This window comes from Cylas formicarius, unplaced genomic scaffold (genome assembly GCF_029955315.1).
Source record: "Cylas formicarius isolate icCylForm1 unplaced genomic scaffold, icCylForm1.1 PGA_scaffold_3__17_contigs__length_32017465, whole genome shotgun sequence".
Lineage (NCBI taxonomy): Eukaryota > Metazoa > Arthropoda > Insecta > Coleoptera > Brentidae > Cylas > Cylas formicarius.
Window position 1 is genome coordinate 30,035,302 of NW_026844326.1, and position 25,303 is coordinate 30,060,604.

Genomic DNA, 25,303 nt, shown 5'->3' on the forward strand with positions numbered 1-25,303 from the left:
AATTTCGATTGGTTTGTATTCTTGCTCTTTGTGTTTTACCGTGGTTTTAGTAGGTTTTCAGTGGAACTAAGTTTTAATTTTCCTTACCTAGGTTGATCTGTGGTTCGAGTTCTCACCGCTCTTAATATTAGTTCCCACCTCAATTGCCGCTTAGATTTGATGGAACAAAACCCACACTTCGACAAAAAGTTAACTATAATATTTTTCAATCGAGCGTCCGATTAATCGATTACAATCTGTGCTAATTTGCCGCGTATGACGGATTTACATTATTCGTCGTGGGGAAATTTAAAACAAATCGGCATTGCAGATGTCGCTGGTAGCGATAAAAATAATCCACCCCGATAAACCTGTGGTCTGTGCAGGTCGCGATCGTGTTGGTATCACTTGTGGACCAATAAAAACGTACTTTTACGAAATAGTCGTTATTTTATGTTTACGTTGGTTTGTGTCCCGAAAATCCTTCATACCTTTCGCTCGAAAATATTCTCGCGAGTGCGTAACTGCGAAGTCTTCGAGCCAATGGATCGAAGATAAATCGTAGGTAAGTAACAATTGTGAATTTACCCGTTGCCCAATACTAGAACGCCACCTAGATTGTTTTTTTATTGTGGTAGCCTCGCTGACCGAACTGTCTTTTCGAAATGTGGCTGCCCATACCCCATTTTTGTATGTATTTTTTGAGGTTATGATCAACTTCAATCGTCATTAAATACACTTTTAATTGGTTACGTACGATAACACAAAAAATAACACGTTACACGAATCACAATAGGTAAAAAACAACTAAACCAACCCATAAATAATAATTTGGCCTCGGGAACGGTCAATTAAGGCCGAATTCGTTTTTAACCCACGGGTATTTCTTCGGGCAGTCGCCGCAAGTTTGCATCTCGATTTCCTCCCTGAAAGCGCGGCTGAACAGCTTGCACGTTTCAGGCTTGAGGCAAGCGAGTTCGTCGGGGCGCCAGTTCCTCGTGTCGCAGCGCCAGTAATGAAAATTTTTGAACCGCGCGATGGGCACGGGATCTTGCATCCACCTGATCGCTTGCGAATTCGTCACGAACCAAACGTCCGGTCTGGAAAGCACGTTGTCCAGGAAATCCTGAAACGCCGTCAAGTATTCGTCGTTGTCGAACCAACTGGCCTGGAAGTGCAGTCCGAACGGGGCCCTGTTGGTCCCGTAGTGTCTATCGAAATTTCTCGTTAATATTTCGTACACCTGTTGACCGGTGAGGTCGGACGGGCACGAATCTAAAGTGGCGCAGCTGACGTCACCCGCTTCGAGTTGATTGATCACCATTTGCCAAAGGCCGGGGTAGGAGCGCGTGGGGCACCGCTGCCGGTAACCTTAAAGAGCCTTTATTTAGACGCCATTACATTGATTCTACCAAAAGGGTGCTTACATTTGTGTGGCATCTTGTAATCCAAAGTGTAGGGCCATAAGGGAGTCTGGGAAAATGGCGCGACTATCGAGCTGTCGTACAGGAAACCGAACTCCTTCATCATCAGGAACTGCCGGTTCCAACCGATCCGCAAGAAGGGAGCCCGGACGCCCGCGATGTCCGACAGTCTTATTTTCGAGAACTTGTGCAGTATGTTGGCTCCGCCCACCATTTCGTCGAACCAATCTTCCAGGGTCGCGTTGTCTGACCACCATTTATCCGGGAGTTTGTGCCTGAATTTTTTTATACGTTTTTCCAAATTCTATCACCACTTAACCTACTAGCAGTAGGTACTAGCATAACCGGATGAAAGCAAGGTCGATTGTGCGGTGACACTGGTATAATACGACCAAAAATATATATATAAGACTATAGATGAAGGTGTGTCATACGAATACAGATAAATATTTATTAGCATCTTACAATTAAACATTTTTCGAAGGCTTCTGTTTTTTTAACACTTTAAAATGTGGAGACCGTGGAATGAAGCAGATAATCCTGTTAGAAGAAGATATGGAAAACAATGCAGATGGTAATCGAACCTAATGACAATTTAGAGGAGGATCTACCTCAGCAAACAAAAAAACGGATCCATTGATCTTCGGATGCTAAACAATTTGTTTTGAATGTTTATAATTTTATAAGAAATTCGGAAGGGGGAGTAGAAGCAGCAATAAAAACAAGTGACTTGACCAAAGTTCCGAAGTCAACTGTAAGAAAAATTGTTGCAAATGGGATAGTCAAGAGGAAAGTGAGAGAAGATGCTTGTACTTCGTGAGTTTTTAAAGAGCAACACGCAGATCTAATTACTATACTATACACTTATACACAGTATATACTACACTATACTATTACTATAACTACACATTAGTTGTGGCAAAGAGTCGTGCGTGCTATTTTGAAGAAAATGTTTTTTTAGTTCCAAACAATTAATAGATAGTGGTAATGTAATCTCAAAGAATTTCGCAATGGAGGGTGGACACTCACGATAGTAAAAAAGGGATGGTGTGATAACAGTAACAAGTGTGTACTAGAATAATTCTTCATGCTGCCTTATCATTCTCTGCCAAAAACGTCAAAAAAACTGGTTTGAAAATAAACTGTTGTCAAAACTATCGCCAAATACTGTCATTATGTTGGATAATGCATCGTATCATTCAGTCAAAATCAGAAAAAATGCCAAATAGTTCTTCAAATAAAGAAGAAAGTAAAGAATTTCTGTACGAAATTGATTTATATTTTGAAGAGAGCTGCACGAAAAAACTTCTGGAATTATTAAAAATAAAACATTTTTATTATATTTATTTTATTATATTTATTATATTTGGTCTGAGTTGAAAGCGCATATAATAAGAAATAATGTTGCACCATTAAGGGATTACTTACAGATTTACAGAGGGAGTCAATATGAACAGATCAATTCAATAGACGTCAATAGATGAACTTTCGCAGATAATCGTGGTTTCGTCTGCAAATAGTGGTCATAATAAAACGTGCAAAAGGAGCGGCCCCATAGCTGATCCTTGCGGGACACCGTGCCGCCGGGATGGAAATGAAGAGGTATAACACGACCAAAAATATAGTGCATTCATTGCTTTGACGTGTTGAGTATTTTACCGTATGGGCCTTCGCCGGACTGTGGTAAAACCCTCCGAACAGATGTCTAATCTGCATTAAGTAGGTCTTGAGATGGACGGTAACGAATATTTGTAGAAACTTTTAATTTAATTAAGCATTAAGCATTTTGATGTGGCGAAGAAGAAGAAGAAATAAAACTGCACCAAATTTTAGTCATAGTACCATAAACGTAATTCGGCAAGAGGTAAAGTATGTTCATAGATATAAGAAAGTGACTAACTGATACGAATTAGGGAAAGACCCGGGCAAGCTGTAAGAATGAAATATGGCCGACCAGGTCCGTACTTTGTTTAGAATATAATTATTTGGGGTTTTGTTAGGAAAGATACTAAACAATATTTACTTATCTATGTATATATTTATGTTTAAATCTAAAATAAAATTACAAATTATTTTTATTACCTACTTAAATTACTTAAAATTATTCACATAATATATCAGTATCACTATCGCTATCATCGCCTGTTCTAATTATTATTTGTTCTATATTATTTGCAATATGGATATACGATTGTTCTGCTTTTTCTATATGTTTAACAGAATTTGCCCAACTTTGTGGAGGGATGTTAAAAACTTCAGTTTCTATAAGTTTGAGGACATTGGAGTTAACACGATTTTTTGCATAATTATCAAATCCTAATTTTTTCTAGATATTCCAGTCGCCATTTCCGAATTCTAAAAGATTCCATTAAAACTTGCCTTTTGTCAATTTTTTAAATTCTAAACCCATGTGTTGAATACACTTCCATAAGGTATCTCTGCCACTTTTAACACCGGGCAATTTTCCATACAGTTGATGTTGGAATTTTCGTCAATGTGGCCGTTTCTTCTAAAGATGTTTGCTTGCTGGCACCAACTTCAATGAGAATAGTGTTTTCTATATTTGGGCGAGATCATCTCCCGAGATACACTACACTCGCACATATTTTGCAAAATACGCACACGAATCAACACACGCTGTGTTGCACACGAAATAAGAATGATTACTAATAAACTTAAACTAACCAAACCAAAGAATATGAAACACAGGTAGGTATAAAATTATTTTCTATTACAGACTAAAATTTTACCTGAATTTAAATTCCGATTAAAAACGTACTTATATACCGCTTGTTAGTGTAGGTAGATAAATTTCTAGGACGGCCCTGGAACGGTTACAGGTAAGGACGGTCCTGGAATGGTTACGGGTAAGGTCTGCTCGGCAGTGTGTTCTATAAGGGCCTGCGGTTTTGAAAAGCACTATATTTCTGGTCGAAGTATAAGTCTGGTCTACGTTCCTGGAGTATTGCGACTGTAATTAAATGTTTCTTACGTAATAGAGTGAACGGCGATCTCGTGGCCGGCATTCCACAACTTCTGAACGTAGTAATAGTTGTTGTGGGGATGGCTGACGAAAAAAGTAGCCGAAATCGGGCAGCCGTTGGGGTTCGTGTAGTTTTGAGAAAACAGGTAGCTGTAAAATTCAAAGTTATCCTCGTCGACGGCGTCTTCGAACGTGAGTAACACGATTTGGGGCACCGCCGAAGCGGCCAGTCCTCCGGGAACGACGTTACCTACGTTTAATTACTGATAAATCACCTTGTTAGAGGCAAAAGCGCCTATTATTAGGGTTTTGATGCAGCAAGGACCAGTGTCGGGCAAACTTTGACTTTTATTGAAAATAATCAAATATCGTCGATGAATTTTTTGATTTTAATTTCGGTCGTGACCAGCTTTTTTCCCGATGGCTGAAAAAAGTGAAAGTAGCGTGAGCAAGTTTTGCATTAAAACAACAGATCCAAGTAAAGATGTAGGCTGTAAAGCGATTTGCAAAACATCAGCAGCTGAAAAAGAACAGATTGACAAACAAATAGCTAAGGGAATTTTTGCTACTAATTCGAGCTTTCGATGCATTGAAAACTCTGAAGTAGAAAACAAGCTAAACATTTATTAAGACCCGGTTATACGCCGTCTCCAAGAAAAACGTTATTAAGAAGACGCTTCGCGGTTTCTTGTCACTATGGAACTTTCGCAAAATCGATGTAATTGTATTGTACATACACCCTGTATAAATTGAGTTTCACGGTGGCCAATAATCGGCCAACTTTGGTAAAGATAAAAATTTGTGTAAGCGATTTACAATAATATTTTTATTCAAATATCTCACGCACCCTGCATAATAGACATGAACTGTAAATCAGAAAATTGTAGCTCTCAACACAGTTTACGATACTGCTCAATTCAAACTGTCTTATATGTTTCAATTTTTCATTTAAAACTAGTAATCTACCCAAGAAATGAAAATTTTTAGGATTTTTTAGATTTTTTGCTCATAAACGAAACACCCTCTATATAACTCAAAATATATTCGAAGTAAAGGTAGCCCTGAATCTCCCACATTCCCTGGTCCATGAATTTTTCCAATAGAGTAAATGGTTTTCGAGAAAATTATTTTTCCGTCACGGGCCTAGCCAAATTTGGAGTCGATGGCTTCAAATTTCGGACACTTATCGTGTTTCATAGCGATATTCAAAAAACAGTCGAAAATCGAAAACAATAGATATACGCCGGCGTCAGATCGGGGGCATTTTTTATAGGCTTATGTATCTCGTGGAGGGTTAAAAAGGAGGTACATTTCAGTGCTCTAGCTCGGAACCGCTCGGAAGCTATTCCCATTTTTATGGAGCGTTGGCAAAGAACAGAGAACGGACAGACATTTAAAAAAATTTTTTTTTTTCCGGCCCTGATCATTTGTGCACCAATGGGGGTCCCCTAGGACCTTCCAAGTGATGGAATAGCGTTGCTGAGTGTTTACAGGTGTACGTCATTCAGCGGGATATATTATTAAAAATTTGTGAAGAAAACGAACCAAGTTGATTCGACCAAAAGGTGTCACATATTGGGCTTACATTCAGCAAAATAATATTTAAGCATTTTAAAACCAGTATCAGTTGCTCTTGATATTTTGCAGAGAAAAAACCGTACTAGCCCAGGTACTGCAGAGCAGTGAAAACATTTACAATATATCTTCTAGAATTTCTTTTATCAAAAATACAAAAAAATCAGGATCGATATAAGCAACGCCATACCATTTTATAGTCTGTACACTTTACTTTTACTATTAGTATTAAAATTGAATGCCGGCAGTTGCTCATTTAAAAAAAAAAAGTTTTCGGATTAAATAATGAAAAGCAGTGGTGCATATCACAATAGGATAAGCCAGAAATTACGAAACAGCCACCAATAATAAAACAGTTCCTGTGTGTAATTGCTTCCTTAGAGTCAATAGAAGTATATATTCTTAATAAAAAAAATTTCAAAATAGGAGTTTGATTGAAATTAAAATATTAAGTGATTTTAATCGTGATATAAAACACTCGATTAAAATCGCCCCAACCTTGATAATGACCCACCTCATTCGTTCTCTTAGAATTGTGTTTATTTAAAAAATATTTATAAATATACAAGTTTCAAAGACAGGCCGAGTCCTTATCTTCTCTTCTGCGAAAACAATCCCGGCTTCTGCTTGAAGCCTTTCCGGACGATCCTTCGCCTCTCCTCCACGTGCCTCTTGTTTCTTATTTCGACCGTCCTGTTAGATTTTCTTACCGTAGAAAAGGACATTTCCCGGTTACCGATCGAGCCCAACATCCTGACTTGGGACTCGTCCTCGAGTCTCTCGCCCAACGTCAACTTGTTTGGTTTCCTCTTGAAGCTGTCCAGGCCAGTGTACTCCTCCCCGTGCCTCATCTCGTACAACTTTGGTTGCTTGGTCGCGGGTTCCTCCTCCTCCTCCTCCTCCTCCCTCTCCCTCGCTCTGCGTTCCCGTTGCAACGTCCTGTACTCTTTCTTCACTTCCGCGGTCCATTGGTGTTCGTCATCGGAGCTCTCTTCGCTCGCGAAATCGTCGGACATTATACCCTCGTCTCGTTCCTCCAGTTTATCTTCCACCGTCTCGAAATCGTCGGGAATGGCCGCCTTTTTGGTCTTGCCCAGCTTGGATAGGACCGGGTTAAGCAGACGGTACTCGTCGGTAGTCTTGTCAACCTCGAAGTCGGGGTTTTCGAAGAGCGCTTTGAACCTTCCGTCCGACAGCAAGCTCGCGCTCTCTCCTTTTTTCTTCTTCGATTTCCCTGCGTCCTCCATCAGTTTCAAAGCCAGTTCTCTGTTCACTTTGGGTAGGCGTTCGACCTGCACCCGACTGCCTCGCTCCTGCTCGATAGTCTCCCGGATCTTCTTCTTGCGGTACTCTTCGAATTTAAACGGTTCCGCAATAGATTTCGCCTTGTTGTAAAGCCTGACGTCGACGAAGTAACCGTGCATGTAGGCGCGCAACAACGGCGTACCTATCAGGTGCTCGAGGCCCAAACTCTCGAGCTCCGCCCCGTCGACGAATTTATAGTCGTCGTATACGGTCTCCACGTTGGATTCTTCGAGTTCTTCCGTGAGAGAGTCGAGGAACCCGGCCCATTTGGGCGCCGCGCCTAAACTCGGTATGTAGTACGTCAGCATCTTTGGAGCCTCGTTCGCGAGGAACAGGAGCCCCGTGTTGGGCACCACGCACAGGTTATTAAAATCGGCCGACGACTCTATGGAAGTGTAAATTTTCCCGTCGTTTTGGTTCCATATCTTCAAAACCGACCTGTCCAACGACATGACCAAGTCCTGCTGGTGATGAAAGTCGACGTCCCTGATAGCGAACCCGTACAAGTGGTCTTTAACGGTATAGGGCTTGTCGGATCTTAGATCGTAGAGCAGGACTTGACCGGTGGCGGTACCCGCGCCCATCTGCAGGGCCCCGTTGCATTTTAGAGCGGTTACGGAAGGCACGCTCCGTATTTCTTTGTTGAGAGATAGGCACTGAAACGCGCAGTCCAGAGAACCGACCATTTCTTTCACTCTGGGGTCCCACGCTTCCACCCTGCCCTCTTGGGTACCGCACATCAACAAATTATGAACGGGGTTGATGGTGCACCGATTTATATCGGACGCTTTGCTTTGGAACGGGGTCAGAAACTGACCGCGTTCGAGGTTTATCCGATAAATGTCGGACGACGCGCCTACCACGTACAGATCGCAGTCCTGGTAGTGGTACCGCATGTCCCGGCCGTATTTTGGTATGCGCATCCTATGGTACCTGCCGTGAGCCACGTGGAATTCGACGTACCTGTCGCACTGCAAAAACACCAACTTGCTGTAATCGTCGCTTAGAATTTCGAACGTGACCGCGTCCGAATCGAAACACCTTTCGAACTTTAACGACAAGTTGTTGACGTCGAAACATTTTACGCGAGGTTTATAAGTGCCCGTGGCGAGTATGTATTGCCCGTCACGCGACACCTTCACCGTGTGGCTGAGCCCCGGCATGTCGAAGTCTTGGATGAGCTCGATTTGCCGCCGCAGGTCCACGTTTTTCTTGAGCAGCGCGCGCCTCTTTCGTTCCGACAACCATTCCGGCAGCACTTTCCCCGCACTCAGGTTGTAGATTTTCACTTCATTCGGCTGCGACACCTCCATCGCGAGCGAGGTTACGGTACTTGTCTTCTTATTTATGATCGTTAACGTGTGAAATTATAGTTTGAAGAAGAAAATTGGCGTCTATACAAGGGGCCGTTCGAAGTAAAAGAAGAAGATTTGTGTACGATAAAATACTTGCCGTTTACGGAACAAAAACACTTCGGCAGTTGACACTTTGTCGGGTCGCAGACTTGGGCAGCGTAGACGTCTTCGATGTGGTCGCACCGCGTTTCGTCGCTCCGGTCCGGGCAGTCCGGCGCCCCGTCACAAAAATAGTCGCCCGGTATGCACATCGCCGCCCCATCTTCACATTTTCGGTAATCGGGATCCGGGCATTGGTTCGATGACGTCGTGCCGCTTTCTGAAAAGTAAACGCCCGCGCTTAAAAGTGCCGTCGCGACAATTAACTGCATTTTCTTTTGTTTTTTTTTAATGGCGCTGGAAGATTACGCCCGAACGCATGGTTTCGTAATTTTCGCGAGATTTCCATCGAATGTGGATTGTGCAACGGCGTAATTAACGTGAACGACGACCTTAATTAAAGGAAAAGCAACGTTCGCGTTGTTTGTTACCCGTGAATTGCTGGCAGTTTTTCACGCTGGCGCTAATATCGCAAATCTGCCTGGACACGTCGAAAAGTAGCCCGGGCGAGCATTTAAACGAAAACACTTCGCCTTCCAAACATAAATAATACTTGGCACATTCTTCGTTTGTCGGCGAGCCGCCTTTTAGGGTGTTGTTGAGATCGGGATTGCGGTAGAATCTCTCGTTTTCGATACATTTTATTGTGGTTTCGCAAGCGGCACCTTAAAAGTTCGAGACGAGACGATTATAGGATGTGTTTATTTTTCACAATCTATTAAGGGAAGTCAGGAAGAGATAAAACCACCACACTTACAGATAAAAAACGACAAAAACACAAAATTTAAAAACGAATTGGTTTCGTTCATCATACAACGCGCGCTGCGTAGGAAGCCGCTAGAAACGAAAAAGTGTCACACGCGTATAGATATCATTTTATTTCTCCCTACATAATTGCTCGAGCTTTCACGGCCTAACGACTAGAATACGAACAAAAAGTGTCACGCGACTCGCTTTGGGCATTTTTAAATGCGATACGCGAACGAAACGGGAAAGGAATAAATTATGCTTTTATGCGAACACATATCGTCCGCAAAAATAATTTTTTAAGTCGTGTAAATGTTTTGCTCATAATTTTATTTATTTACACCAGCCGGTATTCATTTTATTGGTTACCCTTTAACCTCTGCCATTGTAACTGTGCTGAGGGTTGCTGCGTATTAAAGAAGAAGAACCATTGAGGTTTTTATAAGTGTTCAACAACGACCAAATAATAAAATTGGTAGAACCCAAGAATTGTAAATCTAATAGGATTGCCCAATCCCATAAGACATACGTTCGCCAAAATTATCGATCGCACGTGGTCGCTTGTGACGTAACCGAAGTCCTCTAACGGTTTTTATGTATTCTGTCAATGCATTTGTTGTGTTGTGTTTGTGTTAATTGTATTTCTGTAAAGAAAACTTAGACAAAACAGTGTTTTTAAGCTTTAACAAATACTATAAAATTGTATGCGCTTAAGTGGCGAGAATTGAGAGAAACTGTATTTTTAATCTTAAACAAAAACCTAAAAGTTTTGTGTTCGTGCTGCTTTTTAGCGGCGTTATTAGTTACGAGGTAAGCTCAAAACATTACACATAATAAATAGTTAGGTATGCCTGGAACGAGATGTGCCATGTATGGGTGCAATAACAACTATTTTGATCAAAGCAAGGTCTCGAAAATGTAGTTTTCAACGCTTTCCCAAAGGGAAAGATCTAGTATCCCGAACTATTCGGAACGAGTGGATAGTTCGATTTAGAAGAGAGGACAAACTTAATCTAGATAAAAGCTATGTCTCCTCAGTTGATTTTACTGAAAATGATTATGAAAGAGACTTACAAAATGAGTTATTATGTTTTTTGTCTTGAGTAACACATTAAATTCACCACAAAATTTAAATTTTAGGTTTACTTTTAAAAGAGATTCTAAAAAAAACTGCTGTTCCCACCCTATTATTATTTAACCAGAAAACTTCATTCCAAAAATGCCGAAAAAGAAGCTCAGCAGATATTGTCTGAGCTTTTAGCAACATCAGAACCCATCTAAAGTATTTGTTGATTTTTGTATATTTAAAGTGGTAGAATGCCGTAAAACACAAAGTTTTACAAGAAAATCGTTTTGTCCCCTAGTTTTATGTATTTATGTGTCACAATATTTAATTAATATATGTATTTCAAGATAATACAGATATGCCAAACCTGATTGCAATATTATTTTTACCCTATCTGAGACCCTACCCTAACCTACTTCCCAATAATTATTAAATAAGTAAAACGATTTAATGTTGACATTAAATGAAAATAACGAGCGATTACCCAAACAAAACGCTATATTAGCTACTTAAAATACGCAAAGTCCAAAACTCTGGTCAGTTTCTAGCGCCAATACACAACTACGTCACCCCCAGCGAGTGAGTAGAACCATTTCAACTTTCTGTAGCTATAACCAGATAAAACTATGAGGGGCGCCATTTGCACTTCGTAACAGAGGATCTTTGTAATATAAATAAAATAAGGAAACATAGAAGACATAACTATAACAAAATAACAAACATAACATAACAAACACAACATAACAAATTCAATCCAATCCGAAATGTGAATAGCCTATGTTCTTTGTCGTCTCGTTTTTTTTACTAACTGTCTAGCCGCTTGAAAAAGGACGAAACGTTTTGTAAAGTTAGTAACCAAATGTAAATAAAGTGCTTCACACCTAACGAGCTGGCGAATTGCTCAGGGCAGAGGCCAAGAAGCTTAAGAAGATGATAAATATTCGAATCCTTTTTGAGGTTACGTAGGTCCTCACGCTCCAAATTTCGGGAAAAAAATGGCCAAAAATCGCCTTAAAAAACAATCGAAACGGATGCCCGCGAAGCGGCGGTACAAGATCGAGAAGAAAGTGCGCGAGCACAATCGGAAACTGAGGCGGCAGGCGAAAAAGGACCCGAAAAAAACGAAACAGAAATTGATCGAGGTGCCGAACATTTGCCCGTTCAAGGAAGACATCCTCAAGGAGGTGGAGGCGTTGAAAAAGCAAAAGGAGGAGGAAAAACAGAGGCTCAAGGAGGCGCAGAAATCGGAGAAGCAACGACGGAAAAGCGAGCAGCTAAAGTCCGGTCTGGAAGGCATGGTGAGGAGCGCAGAGGCGAGAGGAAACCTGCACGAAACTTTAACGCCTGACGCGGCCGGTAAAGAAGAACGCGACGCGAAACAAGAAAAATCCTTGAAACAATATTACAAAGAGTTCAAGAAGGTGATCGAAGCTGCTGACGTGGTGCTGGAAGTGGTGGACGCGCGGGATCCGTTGGGCACCAGGTGCCGTCAGGTAGAGCAGGCGGTGAACGAATTGGGGGGCGGCAAAAAGTTGGTGCTGTTACTGAACAAGGCGGATTTAGTGCCGCGCGATGTTTTGGACCAGTGGCTGAAGTATCTTAAGCAAACCGTACCCGCTGTAGCGTTCAAAGCGTCCGTGCAAAGTCAGAGCAGGAACTTGGGGCAGCGGAAGTTTAGCAAATCGGAGAACACGGTCAAAGGCTCTGCGGCTGTCGGCGCCGAACTCGTAATGTCCTTGCTGGGCAATTATTGTCGAAATAAAGCCATTAAAACGTCCATTACCGTCGGCATCGTAGGTCTGCCCAACGTGGGAAAAAGCTCCGTGATAAACAGTTTGAAGCGGTCGCGGGTGTGCAATGTGGGGGCCACGCCCGGTGTTACGAGGGCCATGCAAGTCGTACAGTTGGACTCGAAAATCAAACTCCTGGATTCGCCCGGTATCGTTTTCGCCTCCGGTAGCGACGACAGCGCCGCGCTGCGAAACGCGGTGAAAATTTCGGCCCTCGCGGATCCCGTGACGCCCGCGAACGCCATCTTGCAGAGGGTATCGAAGCAGCAAATGATGGAACTGTATGGTATCGCGGACTACGGCAGTCCCGACGAGTTTTACAGCTTGAAAGCTACCAGGCACGGTCAGTATAGAAAAGGGGGCGTTCCCGATGCGAACGCGGCCGCCAGGGCTCTGCTGGAGGACTGGAATAACGGGAAAATTCGTTATTATACATTACCTCCAGAAAGAAGCCCCGAGGGGGACGGTTCCTACGCGATAGTTTCGGAATTGGGGAAAGAGTTCGATTTGGACAATTTGGAGGTTATGGAGGTGGACGTTTTGAATAAAATCGAAAAAGAGTCGTCGGACGCGAAACGGGGATTCATACTGGACAGTTTGGGACCGGTCGATTCGTTGGACAATAAGATGGACGTCGAGGATCAGACGGGAGGTTTGCTGGGCGCCAACGTTGCGGTGGTGACGAAAAAGAAACTGCCGAAGAAGGAGAAGAACACGGCTGGCAAAGCGGATCCGGAAATGTCGTTGGAAGGAAACCAGATGTTGAACCGCGTGAAGAAGGCGCAGTTTAAAAAACAGAAAAAAGACAAGAGGAGAAAGGAAAAAGTGGCTTTGCAGTTGTCCACCGGTTTGGAAAGTTTTTCTCTGGCAGACGACTCGTCGAGTAAAAAATTGAAACCGTCCGAGGATTACGATTTCGATACAGATTACGTTCAATAAAAGATTTTTCTGTTGCTCGGTTTTTCTTGTACCCCCCGATATCGGTAGCGCGTTATCAGGTGAGCCCGTCTGTGGTCAAGCTTCCTTGGTACATGGGACCGTCGGGAAAAGAAGAAGAAAAGACGTTATTTGGAACCTAACTTTGTTTGAAATAATTCAAATGAAATGGCGAACTCGGTGGACATAGAAATAATCCTCAAGTCTCACAGGTAACGATAATCGGACGTGCTTGAAGTGTTTTCGCAAAACAAGTGCGGTCTACGTTTCAGTAACATAACAAAGCAGAGTCTCGTAACGGTGGTGCGAAATTATCTGGAAACGCGAAAAGTGCCCCCGAACAGCGTCCTGTGCGATTTCAGCAAGGACGAGATCCCGTTCCATTCGCACGTAAAGTCTGTCATCGTGGGGAACATTCCCTCATACGTAAGCGCGGAGAGAGTTATTTAAACGGGTACTATCGCAAACGGAGCCGTTTCTTTTTAGCAAAAGCCCCATCTAGACTTCAACGATGTACAAGTGAACTGGTTCGTTTATATGCTAGACTCTTTCGGACCCATCGCGGAAACGGAGACCAACGAAGACGGAGAGCAAATCAACATTTCCACTCACTTGGGGTTGCCGTCTTTGGAGTTGTTCGATTTATGGGAGAATTTATATTACGAGGACGATGTTAAAGAGAACGTAGGCAGTATTAGGGTTAGGGGAGGAAATTTGACCGGCGCTGATTTTAGTTGCTGCGGTATGCCCGATCGATGATGGATTTCGCAGATAAAAAGGTCAATCCGAATATAGTGAGTTGTAATAGGGTCATTTTAATGCACGGTCCCCCTGGTACTGGTAAAACTTCGCTCTCCAAGGCGTTAGCTCACAAATTATCAATACAATTGAGCGATAGGTTCAGCTCGGGCTTGCTTATTGAAATTAACAGTCACAGTCTGTTCTCGAAGTGGTTTTCAGAGGTAAGTGCAAGTGTAATGAGAAATAACTGGTCAAATTAAAGCGGGTTGCTGGGTTGCTTTTTCTAGAGCGGCAAGCTAGTAAACAACATGTTCTCGAAAATCAGGGAAATATGCGAAAACGAAAAAATGCTCGTTTGTTTACTAATCGACGAGGTGGAGTCTTTAGCTCACGCGAGGGATCAGTGTGTGTCGGGTAAATTTTTCGCAAATGGCGAGTCGACAGAAGTTGACATTTTGAAATTTTTAATAGGGACCGAACCGTCCGATTCCATAAGAGTGGTGAACGCCATGTTGACCCAACTGGATCAGATTAAAAGGTTTCCGAACGTTTTAATATTGGCCACGTCCAACATGACCGAGGCCATCGACATTGCTTTTATAAGTAGGGCCGATATAAAGCAGTACTTGGGACCACCCACCGTGCATGCCATGTACAAAATATACCAATCGTGTTTAACGGAATTATTTAAGGTAAATAAAGGGCCTACTGTGCCTTGGAATCAGTAAGTTATGAGAAAGGGGCAATGTAGGTAGGGGCTGTGTAGTTTGCAAGCTAACTAAACTGTTGGCTATTTGAATAGAAAACCCATTGTCATCTAACCTAGTGCCTATTTTATAAACTAACCAAGAGTGTTAACTGATTTGCTTGAAATTATTTAGAAAACTATATTAGCTGGTCAGTTTACACGCTGTCTGTTACAATCTAGCTAATATAAAACCATAATTTATAGTAATACGAAATAGACAAATATTTGACTAATTTATTTGAAATTATTTAGAAAACTATATTAGCTGGTTAATTTACTTGAAATTATTTAAAAAACTATATTAGCTGGTTAGTTTACAAACTATCCATTACAATCTAGCCAATGTAAAGCCATAAATTGTGGTAATACAAAATAGCCAAACATCTGACTAATTTACTTGAAATTATTTAGAAAACTATATTAGCCGGTTAATTTACTTGAAATTATTTAAAAAACTATATTAGTTGGTTAGTTTATAAACTATCCATTACAATCTAGCTAAAGTAAAACCATAATTTATAGTAATACGAAATAGTCAAACATTTGACTAATTTATTTGAAATTATTTAGAAAACTATATCAGCTGGTTAATTTACTTAAAATTATTTAAAAAACTATATTAGCTGGTTAGTTTATAAACTATTCATTACAATCTAGCCAATGTAAAACCATAAGTTGTGGTAATACAAAATAGCCAAACATTTGACTAATTTACTTGAAATTATTTAGAAAACTATATTAGCTGGTTAATTTACTTGAAATTATTTAAAAAACTATATTAGCTGGTTAGTTTATAAACTATCCATTACAATCTAGCCAATGTAAAACCATAAGTTGTGGTAATACAAAATAGCCAAACATTTGAATAATTTTTACTTGAAATTATTGAGAAAACGATATTAGCTGGTTAGTTAACTATCTATCATTTACAATCTAGCTAATATAAAATCATAAATTATAGTAATACAAAATAGCCAAACATTTGACTAATTTACTTGAAATTATTTAAAAAACTATATTAGCTAGTTAGTTTATAAATTATCCATTACAATCTAGCTAATGTAAAACCATAAGTTGTGGTAATACAAAATAGCCAAACATCTGACTAATTCACTTGAAATTATGTAGAAAACTATATTAGCTGGTTAATTTACTTGAAATTATTTAAAAAACTATATTAGCTGGTTAGTTTATAAACTATCCATTACAATCTAGCTAATGTAAAACCATAAGTTGTGGTAATACAAAATAGCCAAACATCTGACTAATTCACTTGAAATTATGTAGAAAACTATATTAGCTGGTTAATTTACTTGAAATTATTTAAAAAACTATATTAGCTGGTTAGTTTATAAACTATCCATTACAATCTAGCTAATGTAAAACCATAAGTTGTGGTAATACAAAATAGCCAAACATTTGACTAAATTACTTGAAATTATTTAGAAAACTATATTAGCTGGTTAATTTACTTGAAATTATTTAAAAAACTATATTAGCTGGTTAGTTTATAAACTATCCATTACAATCTAGCCAATGTAAAACCATAAGTTGTGGTAATACAAAATAGCCAAACATTTGAATAATTTTTACTTGAAATTATTGAGAAAACGATATTAGCTGGTTAGTTAACTATCTATCATTTACAATCTAGCTAATATAAAATCATAAATTATAGTAATACAAAATAGCCAAACATTTGATTAATTTACTTGAAATTATTTAAAAAACTATATTAGCTAGTTAGTTTATAAATTATCCTTTACAATCTAACTAATAGAAAAACAATTTATAGTAATGAAAAAAAAAATCTTTAGAAAACTATATTGGCTGTCAGTGTCTTGATTGCCCCGAGGGGGATTTTCATCATGTAAGTTTTTATGCAGTTCTAAATCTTCGTTCTTAAGCATAAATATTTTTTTCTGAGGAATTAGGAAGGTCGTTTAAACCATCACCCCAAGGAACCCCAAACAGGGCTTCATGAGGTCTTCTTCCAATTCCAGAATGAAAACACTAAGAAATAAAAATATTTTATATCTACGTATCTACTTCAATGAGGCGTTCTGGTTGAAGGCTAATTCTTCTACGGGGAGATAGATGGCGCTGAGGGTGTTCATTTGTTACTTTTTTTTTTATTATAGAGATTTAATAACGAAGCTTTAAATTTTTCTTCGTGGTCCATTTTATTACAGTAAACGTTCGTGTAAAATGTAAACATACGCGGCCAGTACAACAAAAAGAAAATTATTGACCTAACCTAACTTTATTTAAAAATTACGCAAATTCCGATTTGTTACGGGTTTCCGCCACACGGGCGTTTCAATTTGCAGGCGAAAATAATAAAACCGATGGACGATAACGATAGTGGGGACGATTTGCGGGATTGTGGCGCCGTTTTGAATGGTTTGTGCGAGAAAAGCGTCGGTCTAAGCGGCCGTTCGTTGAGAAAAATCCCGTTTTTGGCGTACGCGTTGTTTTTGACGGACCGTCCCGTGGACCTCGCGCGGTTTTTGCACGCCATGGAACTCGCGGTCGAGAGGGAACACTCCGATCGAAAACTGTTGATGAAAACTTGATTTTTTTGCGTTGTTATAATTTTCGAGGTACAATAAATTATTTGAGGCTTTCCTTTTGGTACCTTATTTCATTTCCCACGCGTCCACTTAACAAATTGCGTTTGTGGCGTGTTTAAAATGTATCGATTCTAACAGAGGCCATTGTTTCTCATAGTTGCTTCACAAGTTCCATATATAAGCAGGGTCTCTATATGTCTACCATATAGCTACTAGACCATATTCTCACACAAACGAATTAAGGACGAGTTGGCAGCCTTTTGTAGTTTAAAAAAAAACGTTTAACCCTCTGTATAATAATAATAAGAACGTCCAAGGAGAAGATTACAGCAATTAAATACTGGCTATGCCGGATTTGTCCACCTGTTCCAAGAGGCTTTTCAGGTTGACATCGAACAACTCGCACCTGATGGGCATTTCCAGTGAATAAAACGGATTTTTTAGGGCATAATCCGCGTACAGTTCGTAGACCCGCTTCAAAAATATATCTAAACCGCTCTGGTGCGGATCCCCGACCACCATTATTTTGACGCCAGTCAACGTTTGAAAACACTGAAGCCGGAAGGTGTCCGCTTCGAGCACTTCGATGCCCGAACTCTTGGGCTCGGGACTCAACTGGCTGGCCATCGCGAACAGCGGATAAAACATGCTGGCGAGGAAGATTTTCTCATTGGTCGTCATTTTGGGTCTGCTGAATTTCAACGTTATCGGGTAATTTTCGCGGGCCTCGATAACATCGAACGCGTCCCTGCCATCGTCCAATTGGCGCCCTGTTACCGGGATCCCGTTGACTGAGCTCAGCACGTGTCCGACTGTAATTCGAGTTACAATCAAACGTTAAACGCGCCCTGCTTATTTTTACCCTGGATGCCGTCCCTTTGGCCGAACTCGACGCTTACTTTCTTGTTTTCGAAGCGCAGCTTGATGTCGAGCGGGTACGAGAACTTTTTCTCCGTTTCGATTTTGGGCACAGTGTGGTCGTAGTTGAATATCAAGCCGCCCGACTTGGAAACTATATAAATCCCGTAAATAACCATTTCGGTCGCCGGAACATTGATGTTTAGGAACGTAAACAGCAAAATATTACCCTAACCTTGAATTGTGATTCTTCTTCCTTTTTCATGGAAGGCCCATGCGTGGAGGATGCATTGGGTGTTCGATGGTCTAACTATTATTTGATACTTTGGCGAACTTATTCCACCATATACTACCCACTGTAATATTCCATGCTTTGAATCGAAATCAGAAACCAGCCGAAGCGGCTTGTTGGTGTTTATCCCTCCGCGTAGAAGTGATTATGTTAAGATATGCGAAGTTTGATTCAATTCAATTCAATGATGCGTTTCACAGAAAACTGTTGGGAACGACTACCAGGATCATTCGCCCAACGAAGTTTGATAAAGGTAGGTTCTTATTTTTAATTTGACTTTTGTAGGTTATGTTCTCAACTAAAGATCTAAGTGTATTTATTAAAACGGTTCGTTACAAAAGTTATATGTACAAAATCCTAACACGTATTTTTTTGTTTTTTTTTTTTATTGCGCTTAAATTACTAGTAAACGATGCGTTTGGTCGGGACCGAGTGTGGGAGCGATTCTCTCGTGTCGTTTATCCTTGGGAGTGTTTCGTGTATTTCTCTAGCGGGAACAGTTTTTCCCATTCGGCGTACCGTTTTTCGTAAAGTTTTTCCTGCACGGTCAGCTTGTTCCCGAGATCGAGGTACTTTTGGGTCTTCGGGGTGAACGGTTCCCATTTGACGTTGTCCAATTTATCGTTTGGAGTCGGTATCGGATTGCTGTGGAGAAATAGCGTAGTTAAGATTGAAGAAAATTCGGGTTATAGATTTCGTGCTTGTCTATGGGCACGAAGCCTTGATCGAATTTTTCCAAGAATGTGCCTATGCACGGGTAAATGTCACCTTATGTACAAGTTAATTTAAAAGATTTAAAAGTGCTTTCTATAGTCGCATTCCGTGAATTCGACTTTATTTACGTTTTTAGAAGTTAAACCGATAAGTTTATAAAAACAAATTGTTGTCGCCGATTTACGGTCACAAAATCGGGAAAAATTAGCTGGTATCGTGTCTATAGCGCTTAAAGAATCAAAACGCTAAAAAATACGTACAAAATTGCCTGAAAATTTAATGTTATTTCGACAAATTTTGAGAAAATACTGCCGTAAAACTGGACGTAAAAACATTGACTACCTGTCAGCGGCCATGTTGGTTGTTGGAAGCCGCAAGGCCTTATGGGTCGAACGTCAGAAAATGCAATTAGAGCTGCCATTGGTTAAAAACGCAATTTCAAATCTCGCGCACGCGCACATTGACCAACCTTTCTCAAAATTTTGTTACAAAGTTGCTTCACAAGTTGCTGGACTATTAGCGTAGATAGGGCATGAAAAAATCAAATGAATTTACCCGAATTTTGCAAAGTTGGCATAGAGACTGGTCAGTTTCGTCACCATTTCGACTTCTTTGGGCGTGTTCTCCTTGAACAACGGGAACAGCTTGGAGATATAGAACAGGTAGATGAGATCGTCATTGTGGACGACACCTACAACGAAACGGGTTCAAGGGGGGCAGTCTCGGGGGGCGTCGAATGTCGTCGCGTCACCGTATGGCTGAGTGTTGTTGCTCTCGGGCGTGTAAAAGTGACTGTATCTTCCCTGGTAATTGAACCTGTAGTAGTAGCTCGATTGGTTGTTCTTTTCGCTGACCAATTTGACTGCCCTGTTGACACCAAAGCCGGCGTTCGCGTCGGCGTACAGCTGCGCCAGGTTAGCCAGCAGCGTCTTGTCCAGCGGTTGGTCGTTGAAGTAGTACGCCTTCAGCGCTTTGCTCACCATCTTCGATTGGTCCGTGTTGCGGTCGTACCAGAAGGTGATGGGCGCCTTCTCCTCCCATTTGTCGTTGAGTAAGTTGAGAAGCGTCTGGTTGTTCACGATATCTGCGAGATAAGAAACGGAATCGAACTGGGGGATGATTTTTTCTCCCACGACGATCATCGATTTGCCGCGAAATTTTGACCAAGTGGCGAAATAAACATTGAAAGTAGAAGGATAAAATATTGGACATAAAATGGTGCAAGACCTAGGCAGTGTTTTTGGTTCCTCTAACTGATGCTGACACCAGAAATTAAAAATTAAAAAAAAAATAATTTTTTGACGCATTTAGCATTTACAATATAGTTTAACCTAAGAAAAATAGTACCCACACATGTCAAACGAGTAATAATACTTTACGTTACAATTAAAACTACCGAGAGAGTCAGAAAATAAATCAATACGCTCGTTATTTGAGAGTAAAATATTTGTCAGCTTGTTGGTCCTATGAAAATCGATGTTAAAAAGAGCCTTATTTCTTGCATTAATAGGAGAAATATGAAAACCAACAGACGCCAGAAGATCTGGTGCATCTATCAAGTTACTAAGGATTTTGTACAATGTAGAGATGTCAAAAAATATGCGCCTACTCTCCAAAGATGTCAGATTCAAAAGCATAATAAGCTCTCCCTCTAAGGAACTTATGCTACACACGCTCTATAATAAGAGTTTGGGCTGATATCTGCAGTGTTGATGCGGTTTTAGATACGATATGTTAAGTTATGAAAATGCTGGTTTTGACTATAATCTGCTCGAAATCAAAAGAGAAAACCAATTATTTGTCCCAGAAAGAAGGGTATTAAGTTCATATCTGCATTTTTAAGGTACATTTCGCTACACTAGGAGACGAAAAAGCAAATTCTTCAGATGGTTTATTAACTTTTCCGTTACAATAAAGGCCGAAGATGTCGATTTTGACATGAAAAGGTTCAAAAAAATGATAGTTTGAGCTGATCTTAAGTTTCAGTTAAGGAGATCGCGTATTAACTCACCAAACGCTCGGTACCCGAACTCGTCCGTGTTCACGCCGGTAAGGAACGGTACCTTGTGGAACTCCCCGTTCTGAATCAGCGTGATCGGATGGGCGGGCAGGAACCGCGGCTGTCCGAAGTCCTTCTCCATGACCGGCGTCCAAATGAGCAGCGGATCGAGCCCGAACTCCTGGAATTTCGGCAACGACTGCCCGATCTCGTTGGCCGGTTTGCTCTTTAAGCATTTGATGACGTCGGCTGGGGTCGCGTCTCCGCAACCCACCAATCGCGCCTGTTTCTTAGCCAGCTCGAGTTGCTCGTGAGGTATGGTCCATTGGCTGGTCGGCGAGCCGCTCATGGCGACCGCTTTGTGGAACAGACCTGCAAAGAACACCGTGAACACTTTGCAGAAGAGGGCGGAACCCCCTTACCTGCCGACATGGGAGAGACCATGTGGAGGACGACGCTGACCGCGCCAGCGCTGTAACCCAGCAACGTTACCGAGTTCGGGTCGCCTCCGAACGACTCGACGTTCTGCTGCACCCACTTGAGCGCCTGCACCTGATCCTTTAACCCGTTATTGCCGGGGGCGTCTTTCTCTCCCGTCGAAATGAAACCTATACGGATAGTACTATAAGACGCCGAGCGGGGCGCGGTGCAAGGCGGAAACGTCACCTAGAGCGCCTAACCGGTAGTTGAGAGTGACCAACACCACGTCCTGATCGCAGAAATACTGGGGCCCCAGCCAGTAACTCGCGGCGCCGCCACTGTAAAATCCTCCCCCGTGCAAGTAGACTACTACGGGTCGTTTAACGCTCTTCTCATCGCCTTTGGGTAGCTGACGAATACACCCGAGGGTTTTACCGCCGGAAATCACCGCATCGATCCGAGCTTACCCTTGTGGTGTAGACGTTCAGCAGCAGACAGTCTTCGGAGGTGGGGTCGGCGCCCGGTTGCGGACACAACGGCCCGTCTACGGTCGCGTTGTACACCCCCTCGTACTTCTCTATCGGCTGGGGTGGATGGAACCTCAACTCGTTGATTGGCGCCCGGGCGTACCGTACGCCCCTGAACGCGTAGATTCGTTTCCCGAGCCTCGATTGGATCACCGAGCCTTGCACTTGTCCGAGGGGCGTGGTCACTATCGGCGACTCGTCGGGCGTGGCGTCGGGGGCGGCGTCCGGGTACGGGTGGGCCGCCGCGAGGGCCCACAGCGCGACTAGAACCCGCGTTCTACGGAACATTATCTACGGTGAAGAAAATATATCACATTCTACGGGTACCACGAGCGCACCGGTACTGCCTTGGAAATATATGGGCCCGCTTTTTATACCGCGACATTAATTTAACAAGTCTTTATTGGATAATTCGCCGTTTATTCGCTTCATGGCCTAAATGGAATTAACGAGGTCGGAGTACCCTTTGTGCTTTAATTTATATCGCCTCGGTGGAAAATTTCCGCGAGAAGTATCGGCTGCGTAATTGAAGGCAAGGTACGTCCCTCGCTCTTGGCTCGTCGGTTTACGGCCAATGACAGCGAAGGAAGATGCGCGTTTCCGTCTTTGTATTCTGTGCCCTGGGCGAATGATCATAACAGTCTTGCCCATCTATATTAGTAAAACATTATTGAACTGAATATGTGCTCTAATCCTGCTTACTAACGGACCCTATCTCCTCAGCAGCTTTATAAGCTTCTTAAATAGAAACGGAAGTCTGAAAAGCAAACTTCCTCAGGAGAACAGTCTCGATTATCTGGCGCAGTTCTAAATAGTGCTGGAAAATTGCCTGGTAGCAGCGCCAACTTCAAAAAAGAAGAAAAGAAGAAGAATTAAATATTCCGCACATTTTGCAGGTCTTCCATTTCTGAATTATCCACTCAAGCTGATTCACAATTGGGTCGAACTTCTGGAAAGAGAATAAACGTAGTTGAGGGTATGCCTAGGTTGACTATAATTGACGTTTTCATTTGATTTTGATATAAGCAAAACATTTAATCCGATATTGGTAAAGCACTTATCATTTTCAACGATTAAATGTCCTCAACATAATTTTTGTGAGATAATAACAAGATGTTTATTGGTGGTCTAAAAGCATTAATTGAAAGGACAAAACAGTAAATTTGCTGTTTTCGTATCAAAAGAGAAAAATCAAGTTTTGCTATATTTGCCATATTATTTTTAATGTCGATGCTTCCTTGTATATTTCTTTATGTAAAATAATAAATGGTTTAATAATAGTAACTAGTCTTTACTTGATTAAAATTATCATTTATGAGAAGTTGTATTCTCCGTTTTGATCGTCCGAAAATATTTCACGCTTATTGTAGAATTCAAAAAATTATTTTGTTTATTGCAATGACATAAAAGACGTTTTTTTTCTACACGCAGTTGCTAATTACAAAAAAGTCAATGTAAAATTGCGATTTTCCCATTGTAAAGCGTTTTTTTTTGCATTTAATTTTTAAACCAAATTCGCTTGTTTGATAAAGAAGGAATCTGTCTAATTATTTTTGCCGGCATTTTAAAATAATACATGCGACAAACACGACATGTCACTTATATGGCCGTTGCCAGCATATTTTGGTCTGTGATTTGTGATCGTGGAAGACACCGTGCCGTATTCTACGGTTATCCGAATTTTTCCGGCGGAACTTTTTGGATCTGGAATAAATCGCCTAGCGGAACATGAGCACGATTTTGGAAAAGATCGCCGCGATCGAGGCGGAAGTGAGTAAACGCGGGGCTCACGCTCATCCTTCTAACCTCGCTTTTTTCATCAGATGGCCCGGACCCAGAAAAATAAAGCGACCGCCGGCCACTTGGGCCTGTTAAAAGCCCGCCTTGCCAAACTGAGACGGGAACTGATCACGCCCAAGGGCGGGGGCGGCGGTGCGGGCGAAGGATTCGACGTGGCGAAGACCGGAGACGCGCGGGTCGGCTTCGTCGGGTTCCCCTCCGTCGGCAAGTCGACTTTGTTGAGTAACTTGGCGGGGGTGTATTCCGAAGTGGCCGCCTACGAGTTTACCACCCTCACGACCGTACCGGGCTGTATAAAATTTAAAGGAGCTAAAATACAGGTTAACATTAAAAGGGTGCCTCGCGCTCGGACTCTAGACGTTGGCATTTTCAGCTGTTGGACTTGCCGGGAATTATCGAGGGCGCCAAGGACGGGAAGGGTAGGGGGCGGCAGGTCATAGCGGTGGCGCGCACTTGTAGCCTTATATTCCTCGTGCTGGACGTTTTGAAACCGCTGGTTCACAAGAAACTCATCGAACACGAACTCGAAGGGTTCGGTTTGAGGTTGAACAAGCAGCCGCCCAATATATACTTTAAGAAAAAGGACAAGGGAGGGATCAACTTGAATTGCATGGTGCCTCAGTCAGAGTTGGACTCTGACACGGTCAAGTCCATTTTGTCGGAGTACAAGATACACAACGCCGACGTCACGTTAAAGTACGACGCGACCAGCGACGACTTGATCGACGTGATCGAGGGAAATCGCATATACGTGCCTTGCATTTACATTTTAAATAAGATCGACCAGATTAGCATCGAGGAGTTGGACGTTATTTACAAAATACCTCACTGCGTTCCTATATCAGCTCATCACAGGTGGAACTTTGACGATCTGTTGGAGAAAATGTGGGAGTATTTGAAACTAGTGCGCATGTAAGTGCTGGTGTGGCCCTTCTCAGGGAGAGCAAGTATTTTTTTTTTGCGCGTTGCAGCTACACGAAGCCCAAGGGTCAGTTGCCCGACTACAATTCCCCCATAGTGTTGCACTCGGAACACACGACTGTCGAGGATTTTTGCAACAAACTCCATCGAAGTATCGTCAAGGAATTTAAATAGTGAGTCGATTTCGGTAAGGTCATTAACTGGACTGTTAAAAATGCCGCTTTTAGCGCTTTGGTGTGGGGCTCGTCGGTGAAACACCAGCCACAAAAAGTGGGGTTAGATCACGTGCTGGCCGACGAGGACGTGGTGCAGATTGTGAAAAAAGTCTGACGCGTTTCCAAAGGTCCTTTGGGTGTTATCTGTTTAAATGTGGGAGGAACGATTTTTGGAACAAACTTGATTTTTTGGATTGATTAAAAAGAGATCATGACTCTGCGTTTTAATCATTTGC

The 25,303-nt window shown here is 41.8% G+C and overlaps 7 protein-coding genes across 7 annotated transcripts; 3 read left to right on the forward strand and 4 right to left on the reverse strand.

Moving 5' to 3' along the window:
• Positions 1-588: 588 nt before the first annotated feature.
• LOC132698904 (chitin deacetylase 1) lies at positions 589-10,860 on the reverse strand. Its single transcript, XM_060665219.1, has 7 exons — positions 9,611-10,860; positions 9,478-9,557; positions 9,152-9,385; positions 8,719-8,940; positions 4,396-4,636; positions 1,407-1,678; positions 589-1,350 (listed from the first exon to the last, which is right to left on the reverse strand). The coding sequence occupies exons 2-7, from the start codon at positions 9,530-9,532 to the stop codon at positions 827-829; spliced, it is 1,548 nt and encodes a 515-aa protein (XP_060521202.1). The 5' UTR covers positions 9,533-9,557; positions 9,611-10,860; the 3' UTR covers positions 589-826.
• LOC132698903 (nucleolar protein 10) lies at positions 4,631-8,594 on the reverse strand. Its single transcript, XM_060665218.1, has one exon. The coding sequence runs from the start codon at positions 8,577-8,579 to the stop codon at positions 6,552-6,554; it is 2,028 nt and encodes a 675-aa protein (XP_060521201.1). The 5' UTR covers positions 8,580-8,594; the 3' UTR covers positions 4,631-6,551.
• Positions 10,861-11,201: 341 nt separating the features above from the next.
• LOC132699427 (guanine nucleotide-binding protein-like 3 homolog) lies at positions 11,202-13,357 on the forward strand. Its single transcript, XM_060666126.1, has one exon. The coding sequence runs from the start codon at positions 11,529-11,531 to the stop codon at positions 13,260-13,262; it is 1,734 nt and encodes a 577-aa protein (XP_060522109.1). The 5' UTR covers positions 11,202-11,528; the 3' UTR covers positions 13,263-13,357.
• Positions 13,317-17,331, forward strand: LOC132699428 (pachytene checkpoint protein 2 homolog). Its single transcript, XM_060666127.1, has 7 exons — positions 13,317-13,471; positions 13,532-13,685; positions 13,746-13,943; positions 13,994-14,221; positions 14,288-14,414; positions 14,472-14,692; positions 17,079-17,331. Exons 1-7 carry the CDS (start codon positions 13,428-13,430, stop codon positions 17,322-17,324), a joined length of 1,218 nt encoding a protein of 405 aa, XP_060522110.1. The 5' UTR covers positions 13,317-13,427; the 3' UTR covers positions 17,325-17,331.
• Positions 17,332-17,653: 322 nt separating this feature from the next.
• LOC132699429 (trafficking protein particle complex subunit 4) lies at positions 17,654-18,419 on the reverse strand. The gene is made up of 2 exons (XM_060666128.1): positions 18,184-18,419; positions 17,654-18,133 (listed from the first exon to the last, which is right to left on the reverse strand). Exons 1-2 carry the CDS (start codon positions 18,356-18,358, stop codon positions 17,655-17,657), a joined length of 654 nt encoding a protein of 217 aa, XP_060522111.1. The 5' UTR covers positions 18,359-18,419; the 3' UTR covers position 17,654.
• A 351-nt stretch (positions 18,420-18,770) lies between these two features.
• On the reverse strand, positions 18,771-22,531 carry LOC132699496 (esterase E4-like). Its single transcript, XM_060666245.1, has 7 exons — positions 22,072-22,531; positions 21,851-22,013; positions 21,607-21,792; positions 21,197-21,556; positions 19,937-20,269; positions 19,741-19,876; positions 18,771-19,116 (listed from the first exon to the last, which is right to left on the reverse strand). Exons 1-7 carry the CDS (start codon positions 22,417-22,419, stop codon positions 18,930-18,932), a joined length of 1,713 nt encoding a protein of 570 aa, XP_060522228.1. The 5' UTR covers positions 22,420-22,531; the 3' UTR covers positions 18,771-18,929.
• A 1,194-nt stretch (positions 22,532-23,725) lies between these two features.
• On the forward strand, positions 23,726-25,287 carry LOC132699729 (GTP-binding protein 128up). The gene is made up of 5 exons (XM_060666595.1): positions 23,726-23,901; positions 23,955-24,251; positions 24,305-24,843; positions 24,903-25,025; positions 25,080-25,287. The coding sequence occupies exons 1-5, from the start codon at positions 23,860-23,862 to the stop codon at positions 25,180-25,182; spliced, it is 1,104 nt and encodes a 367-aa protein (XP_060522578.1). The 5' UTR covers positions 23,726-23,859; the 3' UTR covers positions 25,183-25,287.
• Positions 25,288-25,303: the final 16 nt, after the last annotated feature.

What these genes read in the sequence shown, in the direction of transcription:
- LOC132698903 (XM_060665218.1), bottom strand. Translation starts at nt 8,579, where the DNA reads ATGGAGGTGTCGCAGCCGAATGAAGTGAAAATCTACAACCTGAGTGCG.
- LOC132698904 (XM_060665219.1), bottom strand. Translation starts at nt 9,532, where the DNA reads ATGATGAACGAAACCAATTCGTTTTTAAATTTTGTGTTTTTGTCGTTT. An exon ending in AAACTGCCAGCAATTCACGG is followed by an intron (nt 8,941 to 9,151) that starts GTAACAAACAAC and finishes TTTACTTTTCAG; the next exon opens with AAAGCGGCACGACGTCATCG. An exon ending in TTACAAGATGCCACACAAAT is followed by an intron (nt 1,351 to 1,406) that starts GTAAGCACCCTT and finishes AGGCTCTTTAAG; the next exon opens with GTTACCGGCAGCGGTGCCCC.
- LOC132699427 (XM_060666126.1), top strand. Translation starts at nt 11,529, where the DNA reads ATGGCCAAAAATCGCCTTAAAAAACAATCGAAACGGATGCCCGCGAAG.
- LOC132699428 (XM_060666127.1), top strand. Translation starts at nt 13,428, where the DNA reads ATGGCGAACTCGGTGGACATAGAAATAATCCTCAAGTCTCACAG. An exon ending in ATAATCCTCAAGTCTCACAG is followed by an intron (nt 13,472 to 13,531) that starts GTAACGATAATC and finishes TCTACGTTTCAG; the next exon opens with TAACATAACAAAGCAGAGTC. An exon ending in TCTCGAAGTGGTTTTCAGAG is followed by an intron (nt 14,222 to 14,287) that starts GTAAGTGCAAGT and finishes TGCTTTTTCTAG; the next exon opens with AGCGGCAAGCTAGTAAACAA.
- LOC132699429 (XM_060666128.1), bottom strand. Translation starts at nt 18,358, where the DNA reads ATGGTTATTTACGGGATTTATATAGTTTCCAAGTCGGGCGGCTTGATA. An exon ending in CCAAAGGGACGGCATCCAGG is followed by an intron (nt 18,134 to 18,183) that starts GTAAAAATAAGC and finishes CTCGAATTACAG; the next exon opens with TCGGACACGTGCTGAGCTCA.
- LOC132699496 (XM_060666245.1), bottom strand. Translation starts at nt 22,419, where the DNA reads ATGTTCCGTAGAACGCGGGTTCTAGTCGCGCTGTGGGCCCTCGCGGCG. An exon ending in CTACCGGTTAGGCGCTCTAG is followed by an intron (nt 21,793 to 21,850) that starts GTGACGTTTCCG and finishes CTATCCGTATAG; the next exon opens with GTTTCATTTCGACGGGAGAG. An exon ending in GCCAACTTTGCAAAATTCGG is followed by an intron (nt 19,117 to 19,740) that starts GTAAATTCATTT and finishes ATTTCTCCACAG; the next exon opens with CAATCCGATACCGACTCCAA.
- LOC132699729 (XM_060666595.1), top strand. Translation starts at nt 23,860, where the DNA reads ATGAGCACGATTTTGGAAAAGATCGCCGCGATCGAGGCGGAA. An exon ending in TCGCCGCGATCGAGGCGGAA is followed by an intron (nt 23,902 to 23,954) that starts GTGAGTAAACGC and finishes TTTTTTCATCAG; the next exon opens with ATGGCCCGGACCCAGAAAAA. An exon ending in ATCGTCAAGGAATTTAAATA is followed by an intron (nt 25,026 to 25,079) that starts GTGAGTCGATTT and finishes TGCCGCTTTTAG; the next exon opens with CGCTTTGGTGTGGGGCTCGT.